The sequence below is a fragment of the Coffea eugenioides genome, chromosome 4 (assembly GCF_003713205.1).
Source record: "Coffea eugenioides isolate CCC68of chromosome 4, Ceug_1.0, whole genome shotgun sequence".
In the NCBI taxonomy this organism is placed as follows: Eukaryota; Viridiplantae; Streptophyta; class Magnoliopsida; order Gentianales; family Rubiaceae; genus Coffea; species Coffea eugenioides.
The window spans coordinates 2,548,852-2,565,065 of NC_040038.1; the positions used below are offsets into that span (position 1 = coordinate 2,548,852).

General features: G+C 38.1%; 2 protein-coding genes, 1 long non-coding RNA gene and 1 pseudogene across 3 annotated transcripts; 2 read left to right on the forward strand and 2 right to left on the reverse strand.

Annotated features, from left to right (window-relative positions):
- The first annotated feature begins 624 nt into the window (after positions 1-624).
- LOC113767696 lies at positions 625-2,847 on the forward strand. The gene is made up of 2 exons (XM_027311874.1): positions 625-1,047; positions 2,271-2,847. The coding sequence occupies exons 1-2, from the start codon at positions 769-771 to the stop codon at positions 2,457-2,459; spliced, it is 468 nt and encodes a 155-aa protein (XP_027167675.1). The 5' UTR covers positions 625-768; the 3' UTR covers positions 2,460-2,847.
- A 941-nt stretch (positions 2,848-3,788) lies between these two features.
- LOC113767711 lies at positions 3,789-5,383 on the reverse strand. Its single transcript, XR_003468043.1, has 4 exons — positions 5,239-5,383; positions 4,994-5,049; positions 4,268-4,309; positions 3,789-4,182 (listed from the first exon to the last, which is right to left on the reverse strand). It is a non-coding gene; the product is annotated as an uncharacterized LOC113767711 (long non-coding RNA).
- Positions 5,384-6,222: 839 nt separating this feature from the next.
- LOC113767874 lies at positions 6,223-9,441 on the reverse strand (annotated as a pseudogene).
- Positions 9,442-13,876: 4,435 nt separating this feature from the next.
- Positions 13,877-15,457, forward strand: LOC113768130 (acid phosphatase 1-like). Its single transcript, XM_027312375.1, has 3 exons — positions 13,877-14,290; positions 14,374-14,592; positions 15,036-15,457. Exons 1-3 carry the CDS (start codon positions 13,878-13,880, stop codon positions 15,211-15,213), a joined length of 810 nt encoding a protein of 269 aa, XP_027168176.1. The 5' UTR covers position 13,877; the 3' UTR covers positions 15,214-15,457.
- The last annotated feature ends 757 nt before the right edge of the window (positions 15,458-16,214 follow it).

The following is a 16,214-nucleotide window of genomic DNA, read 5'->3' on the forward strand; positions in this document are numbered from 1 at the left end:
ATGAGAAAACTTAAATTATGAGAGAAAAGAAGATAAGAGAAGGAATTCTAATGTTGTTAGGAAGTTTTGGAAAGAAATGAAATGATTTTGAATATATAAGCCAATACAAAATCATGCCATTGCCATTTAAGGACAAGATGGGTATTTAAAAGTGTTAGTAGGCTTTCAAAAGGTTTCTCTCGTTTTCTACCCGAATTTGGTCGGAAAAGTTTTTTAAACTGTAGCACAAGTTTTATTCTTCTAAATCCGTTCCCTTCCTTTCTTTTTTATTTCATGAAAATCTCACAAACACACGATAAGTTAACTTTTCCTTCCTTTCTTATCTTTTCTGTTCAAATCCTTCCATCCAAACTAGCCATAAAATACGGGCAGGCCTACCGTTCAAGACCAATGTCGAAGTTATATTATGGGCTCCAAAGTCATGAAACAGCAATATTATTAACAGAAAAAATAATTAATTAGGCAGGCGGCCCATTACCAATGCTAGTACTATTCTGGATTGGGGTCACCGCTGGAGCCCAATTTCAAGCACGTGCAAGTGGAGCACCTAATCTTTCCCATGGCCCATGGCGAAGGCGGTTGGCGTTGGTGTGCGCAGAATCACAGGAAATAAAAAAGAGGCACACAACAGGATTTGGTTGCTGACTCTGGTGAGGAGGAGAAGGAAGCTGCTGCAGCCTGCAAAATAAGAGCAGAAAACTTGCCCCGCCCAAAAAAGAAAAAGGAAAGAAAAAAAGCCAAAAAGAAGGGAGGAGGATTTCCATTTATATGGCGTTGTTATCCATATCAACTTCCCTATCTTCATATGCTCCGACGGCTTTGCCGTTGCTGAGCAGCTCAGGTCATTCATCGTCGACATCATCGACGACCTCCGACCAAATAGTGAGCCGTCAGCCACATGTCGTATCTTTCCTTCCGCGGTCGGTTTCAATCTTTAGAAAATGTGGAGGGCTAGGGCATAGTCAGCAGCGGAGGGGCCTACAGGTGGTTCGTATGGCTCCCGAGGAAGAGAAGATGACTCGCCGTTCTCCTCTAGATTTCCCAATTGTAAGTCAAATCTTCGTTTCTTTCTTCTTATGGTCTTCCTGGAATTGCCTGTATCACCTACAAGGATTTCGAAATTTGTGTTAAACTGTTAACATGAATAATGAGGTGTGGAGTTTTTAGGTAAAAAATTTTAGGTTAATTCTGAATGAAGCTGGATTATAGAATGTGATGAAACTTTGTACTGAGATGAGAAAGTGGCAAATTTGGCTTCCGCAGTATTGGATTAGACGAGTAAGGATTAATTTCTATTAGGTAGGTTGATTTTGGTCTTGTTCGTTTGAGTTAGCTGGAGTTGGTTCTCTAGTAGAATTGTATATCTTGAGTGCCAAATATGGAACAGAAGGTGTTGAAGTTACAATTTTTAGGTTTCTCAACTGGCTGGAATAATATCAAAGGCATAATAAACTTTTAGCTAGAGATTGTTATCCTTAGCTTCTCCTGCAGCAGATTGATACCTCCTTCAAGATTGTCACTCTATTAACCCAGAAAAAATTTTTGCTCAAACTGTTAGGCTGCATTTGGATTGAGTAATTTGACAAAGGATCTAAAATCCTCTCAAATCCCTCCAGTTGTTTAGATTAGTTTATAGGTATTCAGATTTGTTACTCACTAATTACTCTAGTGTTTAAAATGTACTTAGATCATTGGTAAATTGTAAGCCCAAATGCCTCTTAAGCAATCCAAACAATTAGAGCAATTTGATAGGTTTGAAATACTTTGTCAAATCCCTTAATCCAAACGAAGCGATAGGGAATTTGTAGTAGTACTGCATTTGGTACATTGTTGATTTCAGCTTATTATTGCTGAATACAAAGATTGACCGATCACGCATCTCACCCTTTTTAAAGCAACTTGACATTCTTCATCTATAAATCTTACGAGTGTTGGAAAATATCCATATGTTGGTCATCTCTTTCTTTTTACTGGATTTAATACTGTCTATATAGTCGATAACCTGTTATAAATATTTTCAAAACTCATTTTCATCCATCCCATCACTTGTTCTTGTTGATGCAAGCTTGTGCATGGGTTGATGTATCCGCAGACTCAGATGTGTGTCTGCCCACTAGGCTGTAGATCACGAGAAAATTTGGTTTCTATATATGGAACTTCAAACCTCTCTCTCCCCCATTTTATCCCCCCCTCTCTCTCTAAAACATGTATTCTGCAGGCCTTTCAGCTAGTAGAAATTTATTTCTCATCTAATTCAAAATTTGTGTTAGGAATGGGAACGGCCAAAGCCTGGACGCAGGCCAGACATCTTTCCCCAATTCAGCCCTATGAAAACTCCGTTGCCACCCCCATTACCAGCTGATCCTCCTGAAGAAGATGAAGAGGAAGAAGAAGAAAAGAAAGAAGAGGAGGAGGAAGATCCAGAGAAAGAGGACGACCCAGAGAAGCAAGATCAATAATTTCAAGTGTTCTGAAGGGAGAATTGCTTTAATGTTTGAATAGGCTTATTTGCAAGGGATGGGCATTTCGTTTGGAGTGTTTTTAAGGGGAGAGATGTTGTAGTTACACTTTGCACGTATCCCATGGTGAATTGAAGGTGAAGGACGTAAATGAACAGGTCTAGCTACTAGCAGATTGTGCTCTTGCAAAGTTTTGGGGTTGCAAAATTAGGGGATGGTGGGGAACTTTTCGCTTCAAACTAATATCTCTCGCTTCAACGACAGAAGGTTGTGCTACTGAACAGCTAGATAGCAAATCTAGTTAAAATGTAATATCAAAACAGTTTTGCTAGTGAACAACTACAGCCACTTCTAATTAATAGCCTGTGCTCTGCTTGTTGACCTATCACCTATGGGCATGCCAAGGATGAAATTTGGCAAGTGCAAACTTTTCTCGATCAACTTTTTGGGAATGCGTGAACATTGTACATCAGGTTCAGGTTTACAACGTCGTTAAATCTTGATTCCAAAAGAATGAGATTTTACATGAATGAATTTTGTAAAAATAAATTCACGAACCAGAGAAAGCAAACACAACCGTCCAGTGAACAAGAGAAATAAAGCTCTCAAGGCTGGAAGGAATGAAAATGGAAAACAAGCATCCAAATACTTCCCTTCCAGATGGCTTTTGTTTTCATTTTCTCCTTCCAGATGAAGAATTATATGCCGCAACAGCCATTGGAACCAGAATTAAAAGCTACTTTGGTCTAGTTATCCTTCTAGTTAAAAAGCAAACACACCTTCTATGCCACAGCCTTCAGGTGTCAATTTATCCTATCAGTTTCCAACCTGATCTAAACCTATCATTTCCAAACAGATCTAAAGCTAACGTTTTCTTTTTTTTTTACGCAACGATACATTTGTATAACCTACTCTATTCTAATCTAGAGGAGGGGGAGCCTAAGGAGGCTGTGGTGGGGGCTAGTGGGTATACAGACCCAACTAGACCAAGGGAGTGCTATGGCACAACCCTTAGATTTTTTTCGCTGCAGGTGAGGTTTGAACCCTCAACCTACAGCCCAAGGAGTGACTTAAGTCCCTCCCTAGTGGCCACTGAGCCATTGGCCCAGTGGTTTAAAGCTAACGTTTTCCAAACTCATTTTATGAATGTCATTCGCGAAAAGCACCAATACCATCCTAGCACTCCAATGATAGCAGGCTCCGTGAGAAGAGCACCCGCCAAAATAGCCCAAATAATAACAGGATATTCCTTGCCTATCAACTTTAGGAACCGACAGGTAGACTCGTCACAATTACTTCATGGCTGGACTTTCAGGAAGAATCAGTTACTGAGATAAATGCAATGGTCCTTTACCATCAGATTAAACACAACCATGAACTGTGAAGTTCAATACAGTATGAAAACATAAAACCAGAAACAACATACAATTCAACATTAAAACCATGTTAAAGGAAACAGAAACAAATTCTAACACGGCTTATGTATTCCGAAGGGTGCAAATGTTTCACACATTTCACTGAATTTTACATGGAAGAAAGTTGGCATAGAAAACAACAATCATTCCCAGCCATAGAGCAAATGCTTGATGATAAACCAATCTAACACAAGGATGCTTAGGCTTAGCATTAGGTTTCTAAATCCTCACTTCTTCCCACCACTTTTTTTGAGCCCAGAACCTCCCAAAGCTCCTTTCTGAGCCTTTGCCTTGAGATCCTTCAGTGCCTGCCAATCACAACAAAACAGAGGAAAGATGATCACCTCAACTGAAACTGTCAAACAGAAACCCAGACAATAGGAAATCGTTCACCTTTTCCTCCTCTTTCTTCTTTTGCAGATAAGCCTTCTCTTCCTGCAAATAAACAAACACTTAGACAAACTGAAAGAACAACGACAAAGACACACAGAGAGACCATTCAAAAGAGCAAGCACCCAATTGCACCAGAATACTATTGCAGCGACTAAAAGAGAGTCCAAAATAGCCGAATTCTCAATTCAGCTCAGCACCGTAAGCCATACAAAACAAGAAAAAATAATAAACATCGAACAAAAGGTTCACCCTGCCCACCTTTAACTTATCAACCAGAAACAACCAACATTGAGTTTCCATACACGACTAAAAAAACAGACGGAATTGGTACACGGGCAACTCAAATTTACAGCAACTCAAATAGAAAACATAAATAGGCATTGAGAGTTCCTAATGCTCAAATTCAAGACTGAATTCTACAATCAGAATCATATATAGTTCAACCAAAAGGGTTACTGAACAGCTTCGACCACTTGAAACCCGATAACCCACCCCCACCCCCACCCCCACCCCCCAAAATAAATAAATAAATAAAAGAAATAAGAGAAAACAAGTACGTGAAGGACACCTATTTATGCAAATACACATCCATCAAGAAAGTCCAACAAATCAACCAGAATTTCAAATTCTAATTCATTGATTATCAGATCGACGAACTAAAATGTCCAGGCACAATGAAAAAGAAGAAGAACATAATCAACCAGAATCAGACAGCAGTAAAAATACCTCGTCGTATTCTTTCTTGTCAGCCTTTGGCTGCTTCAAAGGCTTTGCTTTTCCACCTGAACAAACACATAAATCAGGACAAATTTCAGCCTCTTTTCTAAGGGGAAAAAAAGATTAATAAAGACGGATTATACAAGTTACGTCGACCAAAAAAAACAAAAAAGAGATGGCTTTTTAGTCAGAAAGAAATTTTTTTTAAAAAAAAAGAAGGAGATGCGTGAACATTAATTAGAGAAATTGAGTACCTTGCTTGGAAGACATGGTTGAATTCTAGGGCTAGGGCTGGATTTACCGGATCCTTGAAAAGCGTGACGAATAATTGCAAGAAAAGAGCGAGCCCTAACCCAATAGTTGAATTGCCGCTGTTGGGGGATTCTCTTACCTCCTCCTTGCTATATATAGGGCAGAGGAGCGACGCGCGACCGCCCAAAAAGATCCGCAAAAGGAAGGAGTAATTGTGGAATTATGAAAGTGAGGGGTATTTGTGGAATAGCAAAGCAAGAATTTTGCTACTATTGTGTTCTCAATTTTTTTTTTCCATATATTAACCTCTCACATTTGGCTAGATTCTGCTATTTTTAAAAAATTCAATGATTCATACTGTGTCATATTACCTAAAATTTGGCCAAATTTTAGTAGGGGGTCATTTTTGACTTTCTAAAAGTGAAGTCATTTTCCTTATATTCGAGATCTAATTTTTTAATTATATTCTATTGCGTCGACATAAACTAATGGAGGATAAAATAGATTGAAGAACAAAATAATACTAATGCGACCTTCAATTCCACAATAATAATGGAGGAATATCAAACTCACAGAATTTGATTGATGTCACAGAAAGATGAGGTGCCAAAAAAGTAGTAATGCTCTAATTCCGCCAGGGATTCCATTCCTTTATTGTTCATATATTTTTTTCGTTTTTTTGGTGTTCAGGGGATTTCTTGTTTAGAAGTATAAAATCGAATTTTATCAAGTTCAGCATTTTCAGCAATTCAGAATAATGACAAATTACATATGGTGAATTTGGGATGGTTTTGGTTCATTCTGTATATCATACCCGCATGGTACTCCAAAATGTTCTTGGATGGTTTTCCTTCCAGGCATCCGGCTCTGGTTAAAAGTAAAAATTAGCTGGTTGGCTTCATTGGAACTCGTAAAATTCCAGATGATCAAATCGTGAAACAGGTAGAGATAGATTATGTTAAGATTCAATTGATTCATATGCAGATTACAATTGATTGTCAGTTAGTCTCATTTTTCGTAGTTCTTTGACATTTCTCCAACGAGGCAAGAAGGAAGCCTCTATCTGGGCTCTGTTGCTGAAATTGATACGCCATTCAAGGAACAAATGGTTTCTTTATCCTTTTCTGCGTCTCCCGGAACCATCTCAATGAAGAATGCTGGTTGTTTTGGTGGTGGCAATTGCACAGCCTCGTTCGACAGCATGGACACCACATCAGACATGGAAGGCCTATCAATTGCATGGTCTTGCACGCACAACAGACCCACCTGAATGCATCTCGTGACTTCATTTTCAGGGCAGGAGCCATTCAACATCGGGTCCATTAGCTCCAGAGCTCTTCCTTCCTTCCACAGTTCCCATGCCTGAAACAAGGCCAGCGTTTTCATTTTGCAGGTAATTATGACTCAAGAACTCTTATCAAACTTAATAATATGCTCTTTCCTCTCTAACCAAGTAGTAACTAAGAAGCTTACCACTCCTACGAGGTTCAGTGGGTGTTCCGAATGATAGCAGCTGTTGTTTTTCTGACCGCTAACAATCTCAAGTAGCAGAACTCCAAAACTGAATACATCCGTCTTCATTGAAACAATGCCTTTTATTGCATATTCCGGGGACATGTAACCACTGAATGAAGATAAAAATTTTAAATTTAAAAACATTTTCTTCTTGTTTGAAGCATTTGAGTGGACTAAAAACTGATCAATAACGGTTGATTGTTACATTCATGGCTTACTGGGTTCCAACTATTCTTTTTGTTTTTGCTTCAGATTCTTGCATTCCAAATATTCTTGCCAAACCAAAATCTGATATTTTAGGATTCATGCTGTCATCAAGCAAGATATAGCTTTTAAATCCCTATGAATCACCCTTAATCTTGAGTACTTGTGGAGATAGAGCAATCCTTGAGCAATCCCTTCGATAATATTCAGACGTATACTCCATTTTAGTGACTCCTTTTTGCTAGAATCTGCCCCTGAAAACAAAAGCAACCTCCACATGAATAACAAGAAAATTCTCCCATTTCCTGGATACTGTACATATCATATCTAGAATAACAGATACCAAAAAGCAAGAAATCCAGGCTTCTGTTGACCATATACTCGTAAACTAAAATTTTCTCATCTGCTTGTAGGCAGCATCCCAATAGCCTCGCAAGATTTCTGTGCTGAAGTTTGGCGATCAGTAGAATTTCATTTTTGAACTCTACCACACCTTGGCCTGAATTTTTGGAAAGTCTTTTTATTGCAACTTCTTGCCCGTCCTCTAATTTTCCCTGGAAATTTCTTACTGATAAGTGCATACAGTAATGTGTTTTAGTAATGCAACAGCTAGCTTACGAGACTGACCTTGTAAACTGGTCCGAATCCACCCTCTCCAAGCTTGCTTGCTATGGAGAAGTTGTTTGTGGCAGCCGTAATGCTCTCAAAGCTGAACAACAGCAAGTCTTTGCTTAAACTTTTGGGTATTTCGTCCTTATTGGCTTTACCATCGTTGGTTTCTGGTGTCATGGTGCTTCCACCGAGCTCATCAAGGAGGGAATTTTTTGTTCCTCTGGCTTTATCTAGTTGGCATAAAGAACATGAGATTCCAACGATTTTTCTTTTTTCTGCATTATAACTTCCATACAAGAAGGTCTGTTTGCCTACCTTTAGTTCCACACTTTCTCAGTAGCATCCAACACAAGGTGCCAAATGGCCACCACTTTGTTGATGAGTAGTCATCTGTATTCAAGGAAAATTTTACGTTCTATAACAGCTATATGTAGTTTGACTTAAAAGGCAATAACAATTTAATTTGTGAAAACAGTGAGAAGAACAAAAATGAGAACCAAGACAGCCTCTGGTTAAATTTTTCAAGAACCTTTAATGTCGTTGTCAGAGCAAGTCTTGAGGAACTCCTTCAGATCAACATCGCCTTTTGACTTGTGATTTTAATAGTAATACAAATTAACCCTGAGAGGAAATCTAATTTTGCATAATATCCACTGGTTCGTATTGTTGTTCTAAATAAGATCTGCCTGTGAATTGAAATGAAAGATTTAAACCAAAAACCAACCTTTTAATGACTCTGAACGAATAAAAACCTGTCTGCCTGAAGTAGTCATAAAATGCATGCTTTGGCTCCAAAATTCACAGCCTGTTTCATTATCGGTGATTGAGGAATAGGCAAAACAGGAACAGTTCTCCACGCATATGGCTTTACAATCAAAGAGACTCAAATTGTAATCATCGATTGTATAGCTGTGACCGACTATATCCCCTAGTCTTGGTTCGAAATGAAATAAAGCTTCCTTGCACCTAGGCAGCATCTTATGAGGAAAGCATTCAGCTGATCGCGTCTCAGTGGAGTAAGACCAACCAATTAAATCAACCTGTAATCCTTCTTCAGTAATCCAGCTTGTTGGCTCTAGCGTGTATGTTGTCATAGAGCGATTGTGAGTATTCGATGTATAGACGAAGCTTTTTTCATCCCCATTTGACACAAGGGTAAAATTAATGTAATCAGGGTTTGCACAAGCAAAATGCCCGTTAAGCCAAATCCCACTGTTCCAAACAACCTTTTCCCTCCACCAAATCATCAATTGGCCTGTTCCGTTTTGGTCTATGCCAAGTATGAATGGCCCTGATGCAGGTACCTGATCTTGACTTACCGGGGTAACCAGCGACCATCTATGCCCTGTTCTTAAGTTGATACCAATTTTCATTCCTGGTAAAAGCGTGTCCGTTGGGTAATCAAAGCTTTGCCATAAGGTCTGCTTAAAAGAACCATTGAAATATAGTTCTCTCAGCACAAGATTTCCATTATCCATTAGTGTAACGCTAACATTTCCTCCTGCTGATGATGGAGCAGAACCGAGAGCGATTGAATTGCCTCCACTAGAATATATCTTTAGCCTGCCATCAGGAGCGATCTTGAGGCTTCCTGATGCGTCCGGAATGGGGTTGTCACGGTTGGCTATCCAAACAGGCCGAAGATCATCGGGCGATTGGTTGAGAAAAATGCCTAGATATCGGGTGCGTGAACTGCCGGGGCTGAAGAATTGCAATCTACAGAAGTTGCTTGCTGAAACTAGTTGTTGCCAATCCCTGAGCTCTTCTCCCTGTAAGATTGTGTCATTGATTATTTCTGAGTAACAAGAATGATTGAGAAGGAAGCAGCAACATAGAAAATTGGTGATAAGCTTGATTTTTCTTACGGCAGCCATTTCAGGAAAGTTTTACACTTGTGTGAGAGATAAACATAGAGCAAGCAAAAAGTCAGTAAACTGATAGCGTGTCGTCCCGCCACTGCTAGGACTAGGAGTTGCCTCAAGCTGCAGTCTTGTACCGTTGCTCATTCATTGCCAGATATGAATTGAAAATTGACTCAAGGCTCAAAAGAACCTCTGGCTTGCCGAGTCTTGAAAACGAAGACATGGGCTTACATGCAAAGGAGTAGAATGCATTACGCGCAAATCAAAAGTCCTCTCCTGCGGTTGAAAACAGATTAGTCCATCAGTGTAGCGACAGTGACAGATGTAGATGTTGTTGAGATGAATGATGAAAGTCTTCTTGCGCTGTTGCTCTCGTGAAATCTCAATAATGTCTCTTGCCTTTGTATGGACCATGGACTTAAAATTGCCTCAAGGAGGGACTTAAAATTGCCTCAAGGAGGGACTCAAAAATGTCTTGGGATTAATCATTAATGAATGAATCTCCCCCCAAAAAAAAATTAACAAAAAAGTAGTCCTGGGCTCGTCCGTCAAAACACGGATTGAGACCATACTTGGCTAGTACAATGACCGGCCTGGGTTTGCACAATAGCCCAAAGGGTCCTTTGCAGCCCATGCGATGAGTTTTCCTGGAATCTGTACTTGGGAATAAATGTCTTTGCCACCCGGCCTTGTTCCACATTTTTGTTTGATCTTTGCTTTGTCAAAAAATTTTATATTTGCTGTAAACAAGGAGAAGTCTATCTGATAAATACAGTCTCCTCTCTGGATTGAATGGTGTCATTTGATTCCACAATTTATCAACTGATATAATTATGTTATAATCAACTTGTCAAAGAAATTAAATGAGATAGAATAATATATCTTTGAGGTTAAAAAAAATTTTGAACGAAAAAGAAGAGAATGTGTCTTTGATTTATTATATAATTACAAATAGCTCCAATAGTGGGATCAATAGAGTTTAATACTAATAAAAATAGTACCGTAACTACTGACGTGTGTAAGTGGGATCAAAAGTAACATTTTCGTTCAAATGGACTGGCATTTAATTGGAATGAACTCAGAAGGTGGCAGTTTTAAACTGTAGCGTTAAGCAAATGGAACAACAAAGTAGGAGTGCATTCGATTCGAGTCATCATGAAGTGAGCAGTGCATTACCTGAGTTCGACTCAAGGTAAAATAATTGAATTTGAGATTGAGCTCTTCAAGTTTTTAGAAGTCGAGAGTTTGAACTCGACCTCAGTTTATTTTATTCAAACTCAAGTTTAATTAAATTTAATTGAATCAAATTGAGTTCAATTGAACTTATTTGAGTGTAATCGAACCTAATCAAACTCACAATAATAAATATAAAAAAATTATAGTATATATATAATCAACTTCGACTAGACTCATCAACCCTTCGAGTGGAATCCGACTTGTGATCTAAAACGAGTAATTAATTGAAACTCGAGTTTAAGTTTAATTAAAACGAATTCGAGTCGAGTTGTTGACCAAATAGATTGCGAGATCGGCTGGAATTGCTTGGTTGGGCGTGAGTCGCGTGACCCCTACCCTTAAATGGTGAAAGGTCGCCTGAGTTGTGGGCTGCCAGTCGAAACCGACGAACCGGAGTGCCGGGCTACGTGTGAGAATTACATTTGATAGCCAAGAACACAACTGCCAATCAATCAGTGGCCTCCATTATTGCCCAATCTTGTAGTATTTATTTGGGCAAAACGTGAAAGCGAATAAAATTTGGATTTCATTGAGAAAAAAGACAAAAATATAATAATGCTAGAGAGCAAGCGTTTGAGTCCAATTATTAAAGTTGTTGGATATTTTATGCGCAACGTGGCATTAATTTGTAAACCTCTTGGCCCTTGGAATAGTGTTACTCCCTCCGTCCCATTGTTATTGTCATAGTTCACCTTTTTTCATGTCCCAAAATTTGAGTCACACTACATTTTTTTCTCTAACATTCCATTTATAGCCTCAAAAGAGACATTGATAAAATAAAAAACAAGTATGATGGAACCCACAAAAGCAATAAATAGACATCCAAAAAAAAGGTGCGTGGACAGCACCAAAAATTTTGATGGCCATAAATAGGCGCGTGCTTGGCAACAGCATGAAAAAGAGCTTACATTTTACATGGACCCACAGATTCTTTTCACATCACCATAGACAGCAATTAAGATTTGATATCGGTCAAAAAAGGGGCACGATTGGAAAAAAATGTCTCACATTCAAATTGATTGAACTGTGCATAATAAGTTAGAATCCCCAAAAACGTTCCTTATTTTGGGACGGAGGGAGTAATATGTTTGTTGGAAAAATAAAAGAAATTTCATTATAAAATACTTATTACAAAATTCTAGGTAGGATATAGACAAAGTGTCATGTCAAATTTTGTCAATTATGCACATTGCACAACGCCAAGAGCTTGATAAAGTACCATTGATTTAATATGTTATCTCTCGTTCTCGTGTGTGGATCGATGGCGACACGAATGTGAAATTGACACGAGGCTAAAGGACCACGACCAAGCGGTGTGTGTTTGTTGTGCATTCACCCACCCTTTTATGGTTCAAACTTCAAACCTATGCAAGTAACTCTTCCTAATTAATAACATATTTAAACAAAAATTTCTATCCTATAATTCTGGAATTGTTAGAGAGTTAGTGTATTTGCCTAAATCAAATGAGATTGTATTGCCTATTTCTTGATTTCAGAGATGTTTGGGCTAATCTGCCATTAATTTTCTATTTAGAGTTTAGTCCAATTATACTTTATTCTAATTGTAACTCATGGTATTAAGATTTCAATAATGTCTTTAATTTGAAAGTTTCTTAACTACTTTTTAGTCCTTTTCTTGGCTAGTTCGTAGTTGAATTTAAGGCTTTTTTGCTGGTTTTTTGGGCTATTTCTTAATGGTTTTTTATGCTGGATTTCTCTAAACTACTGCTATGAAGTTTTGTGGTTTTTTTTTTTTTGCGGCCTTTTGGCAGCTAAGTTATTGATTTTTTTTTTATTGCTTAACAGACTGGCAATGCTGAACAGGTCTTGTTTGTCTTTGTTGTTGTTTCATTATGGTTAATATGGACGATTTGGCTGTTGTTTGGTTGTTTTTCTTGGCTAGTTTTTAATTGTATTTAAAGATATATTTTTACTTATTTTTTGTGCTGAATTTCTCAATCAATGGGCTGTTTTTTTGACTTTTTTTGCTGCTGTTTTTTTATAGCTAACTTGTTGGTTTCTTTTGTTTTTTAATGTAGTTAATGTTGAAGTACTTATGCATCAGAGGCCGACTTGTAGATGAAGTGTTGAAAACACTATTTACATTTAAATCTTGTCGGTGATTTACTGTACTTTGATTTCTTGTGTAACAATGGTTGAACATTTTGAGTGTTGGATATTTAGATTTTTATGTATTATAGGTTTATGATTGTATCAGTGAATAATTTGTAGTACTCAAGATCAGGAATATGTGAAAATTGCTTTTATTATGCTTAAATTTTACCAAGAACATGCAGACAAAAATGTTATTTTCTTGCCCAAATTTCTAGAAAGTCGAATTGATTTTGAGCTCGAGCGAGAAAATCGAGTGAAAATCAAGTTGACTTTAAATTCCTCGGGAGCCAAAATATCGAACAAAACTCAGACTGACGTCTCGAGCTGCTCACGAGTTAAAAATCGAACTAAACTCACGAGTCAAAAACGAGTCGAACTCGAATTTTTCCTTTTCTCAGTTGAATTGAGTTTAAGGTTCGTTTTTTAGACTCAACGAGCTTGAGGTTGAATTCTAATTTTAACTCGCAAATTAACAAGTCCAATTTGATCCGATAAGTTCAAAATTTGATTCGAGTGCATTCCTTTGTAACTCAATCTGACATGAGTGCTCCAAGCCTCCAACCAACTAACCACGTGATGAACGAGTGGTCTGTCGCTTGTTTATTACTGACTAGACACCGATTACTCCCATTCCTTACTGGGCCCACATTCCTTCCCGTTACAATCATTAAAAGGCCCTGTCACGCGGGAGCAGTAAAAACTTGACCATAAAATTTCTCAATTGATTCAAAATCGACGTAGATTAGAAGCAAATAGGAAGAATAACAGCAATGGTTAAAAAAATTTCACATTTCCATTCTCAAGATTAAAATGAGCATTTCATTCCTTTGCAAATTGCAAGTGTATCATACTTATTAGTACATCAGAATTAAGACATTTGATGCAAAAAGCATGCATCAGTAAAATGAAATGTAGTTTTACAAGAGTAATAAAAGAAAATCAGATTTACGTCTCAAATTTTAAGCGGTCCAGCGTCTGGACAACAGACTTAAAATTCATAAAAGAAAAAACTTTATTGATGAAATATGCGTTAATACAGGAATTTTCTGCCTATATAATGGACGAAGTATCAGTCCTCCGGCATGGAGCTGCAAAAAATGGCAGTAGCATTAGCGGCATGTCTTTGCCTTCTAGTACTCGGCGCCACAACTTCCCAAGCTCGCCACCCAGCTCACCAGGATCCAAAACTAATTAATCCTATCCGCATGATGCCTGAAGCCTCCTCCGGCGACTCTGTCCCCGTATATAATTGCCTGAGTTGGCGTCTGACCGTGGAAACCAACAACAAGCGCAACTGGACTAATGTCCCGGCAATATGCGGGTTCTACGTTGCATACTACATGACTGGCAGGCAATACGGTTATGACTGTGAAGCCGTGGTTGCTATTGCCATCAAGTATGTTAAGAGTCTCTCCATACCCACAGATGGCAGGAGCATTTGGATCTTCGACATCGATGACACTGCACTTTCTAACTTGCCCTTCTTCTCTAGGCCTGACGTTTTCTTTGGGTAAGTAACGATTTTTATTTTCCCACCATCTTTAACCTGTGGATTACTGCGTTATTTTGATATTTTGTGTCCTGTCGTTTTAGGGTGAAGACGCTTAACGCGGAGTTGGAGGCTGAGTTTTATGAATTTATTCTGACGGCAGAAGTACCAGTACTTGCAGCAACTCTGAGGTTGTACCAAGCTACAGTCGAGGCGGGGATTAAGGCTGTCTTCCTGACTGGATCATCAGAACGTTCTGCAGATGCAAGGGCTAAGAATTTGAAGGCAGTTGGATACGACACCTGGGAAGAGCTCATTCTCAAGTAATCTTTACTTTCTCCTGCTTCTAGTTCTTTTGCATCGCTAAAGTAAGCAGTAATTATTGCGTCTTGTGAGTAATTGGTTCTTCATTGTGTAGTAGAGGAAATACCAGATGGGATCTTGATTATTATTATTACTTTTTTGGGGTTCTGCTCTTTTCGTTTGATGAATGCAACTTGGGATGGAAATCTGAAGTCTGTCGAGGTTACAATTACATGCACCATGAGCTTTTGGCAAATACTACTTTTACTAGTGTTTTATTAGACTAGAATCTGGCAAATAACTCCTGCTTGTCTACAGAGATTGAAGAACAGAGTACTCCTGCTTGGTATTTTAACAGCCACATATTCATTTTAGGAGGCGCAATGAATTTTTAACTTTAAATTAGGCTTCTTCTTTTTTGAGTACTGATCCCAGGAGAACTTTGGTTGGTGCACGATCGCAGGCCCGACTCTGTAAACACATCAGTACAAGCTTTCAAATCTCAGGTGAGAAATCGGCTGGTGGTCCAGGGATACAGAATTGAAGGAAACATTGGAGACCAGTGGGCTGATATAGTCGGGTCCAATGTTGGTCGCCGGACTTTCAAGCTACCAAATCCTATGTACTACGGTGCCTACTAATTTGGGTGCGGGAGATGCAACCCAATTGAACTTAGGTCCTTGTCAAGCCGATCTTCATGATCGTTGATCAGTTTCTCTGAGAATAAATGGGTTTTGAACTAAGCTTGACTCAATTATGTATAAACTCTTGCTTGCCCTGTTCTCGTGTCAATCGACCCTTCGTACTGGAAAGTTTGTGTTTTTCCCAAGCAATAAATGGCTATGCTGTAATACAGCTTGAAATGAAGTCCGACATTTATGGTCCCGTGCAATGACCTGTGTTCTTTTAACCTGTTGCAGTAAACATCTAGCCGAGTAAAAAAAGTATTATGGTATTAGAACACATCATTTGGGCTAATTTCTTAAAACATAGCTCTTGCAAAGGCTTCTCAATTGCTAAATTGGAAACAATGGACAACACATGTGTTGGGAATGTTATCCCAAACAAACAAACAAATTCTATTTTTGTTGTGATGTTATCCAAGAGTTTAACTTATTGCTTGAATATTTTGTATTATAAACGTTATCAATAATTATTCCTTTTTTTTTTACAAAAATAGTTTGAATATTTATATATTATCCAGTAACACATTTCTCACATTCTCATTAGTAAAATTTAAGTACGTAATTTCTCAAAGAATGTTGTCATTTCTTATTAAGTGAGTCAACATGTGTTGACTTCTAATACTTATCCAATGGCTTAGTCCTTATTTGGATTGTTAATTTTTGTGGAAAATTTCTATATTTTTCATGAATATTTCTTTTACATATTTTTTAATCATCTTTTTTATCTCGCATATATTACATCTTTAAAAAAAAGTGTTATACTAATTATTTTCCAAAAACTCTTCAAGATATGCCATCCAACTGACCTCTTAGTCTAGTTAGATATTGTGAATACACACCAGGTCAGTGGATAAACACGAATCATTTTTTTGTTAAAAAAAAAAATTTGTGGCTTATGAACTAACAAACTTGTCTTAAAACGTGGTGGTGAACAAAAGCAAAATAACCCAATCTTT

What these genes read in the sequence shown, in the direction of transcription:
- LOC113767696 (XM_027311874.1), top strand. Translation starts at nt 769, where the DNA reads ATGGCGTTGTTATCCATATCAACTTCCCTATCTTCATATGCTCCGACG. An exon ending in CTCCTCTAGATTTCCCAATT is followed by an intron (nt 1,048 to 2,270) that starts GTAAGTCAAATC and finishes AATTTGTGTTAG; the next exon opens with GAATGGGAACGGCCAAAGCC.
- LOC113768130 (XM_027312375.1), top strand. Translation starts at nt 13,878, where the DNA reads ATGGCAGTAGCATTAGCGGCATGTCTTTGCCTTCTAGTACTCGGCGCC. An exon ending in AGGCCTGACGTTTTCTTTGG is followed by an intron (nt 14,291 to 14,373) that starts GTAAGTAACGAT and finishes CTGTCGTTTTAG; the next exon opens with GGTGAAGACGCTTAACGCGG. An exon ending in TGGGAAGAGCTCATTCTCAA is followed by an intron (nt 14,593 to 15,035) that starts GTAATCTTTACT and finishes GCACGATCGCAG; the next exon opens with GCCCGACTCTGTAAACACAT.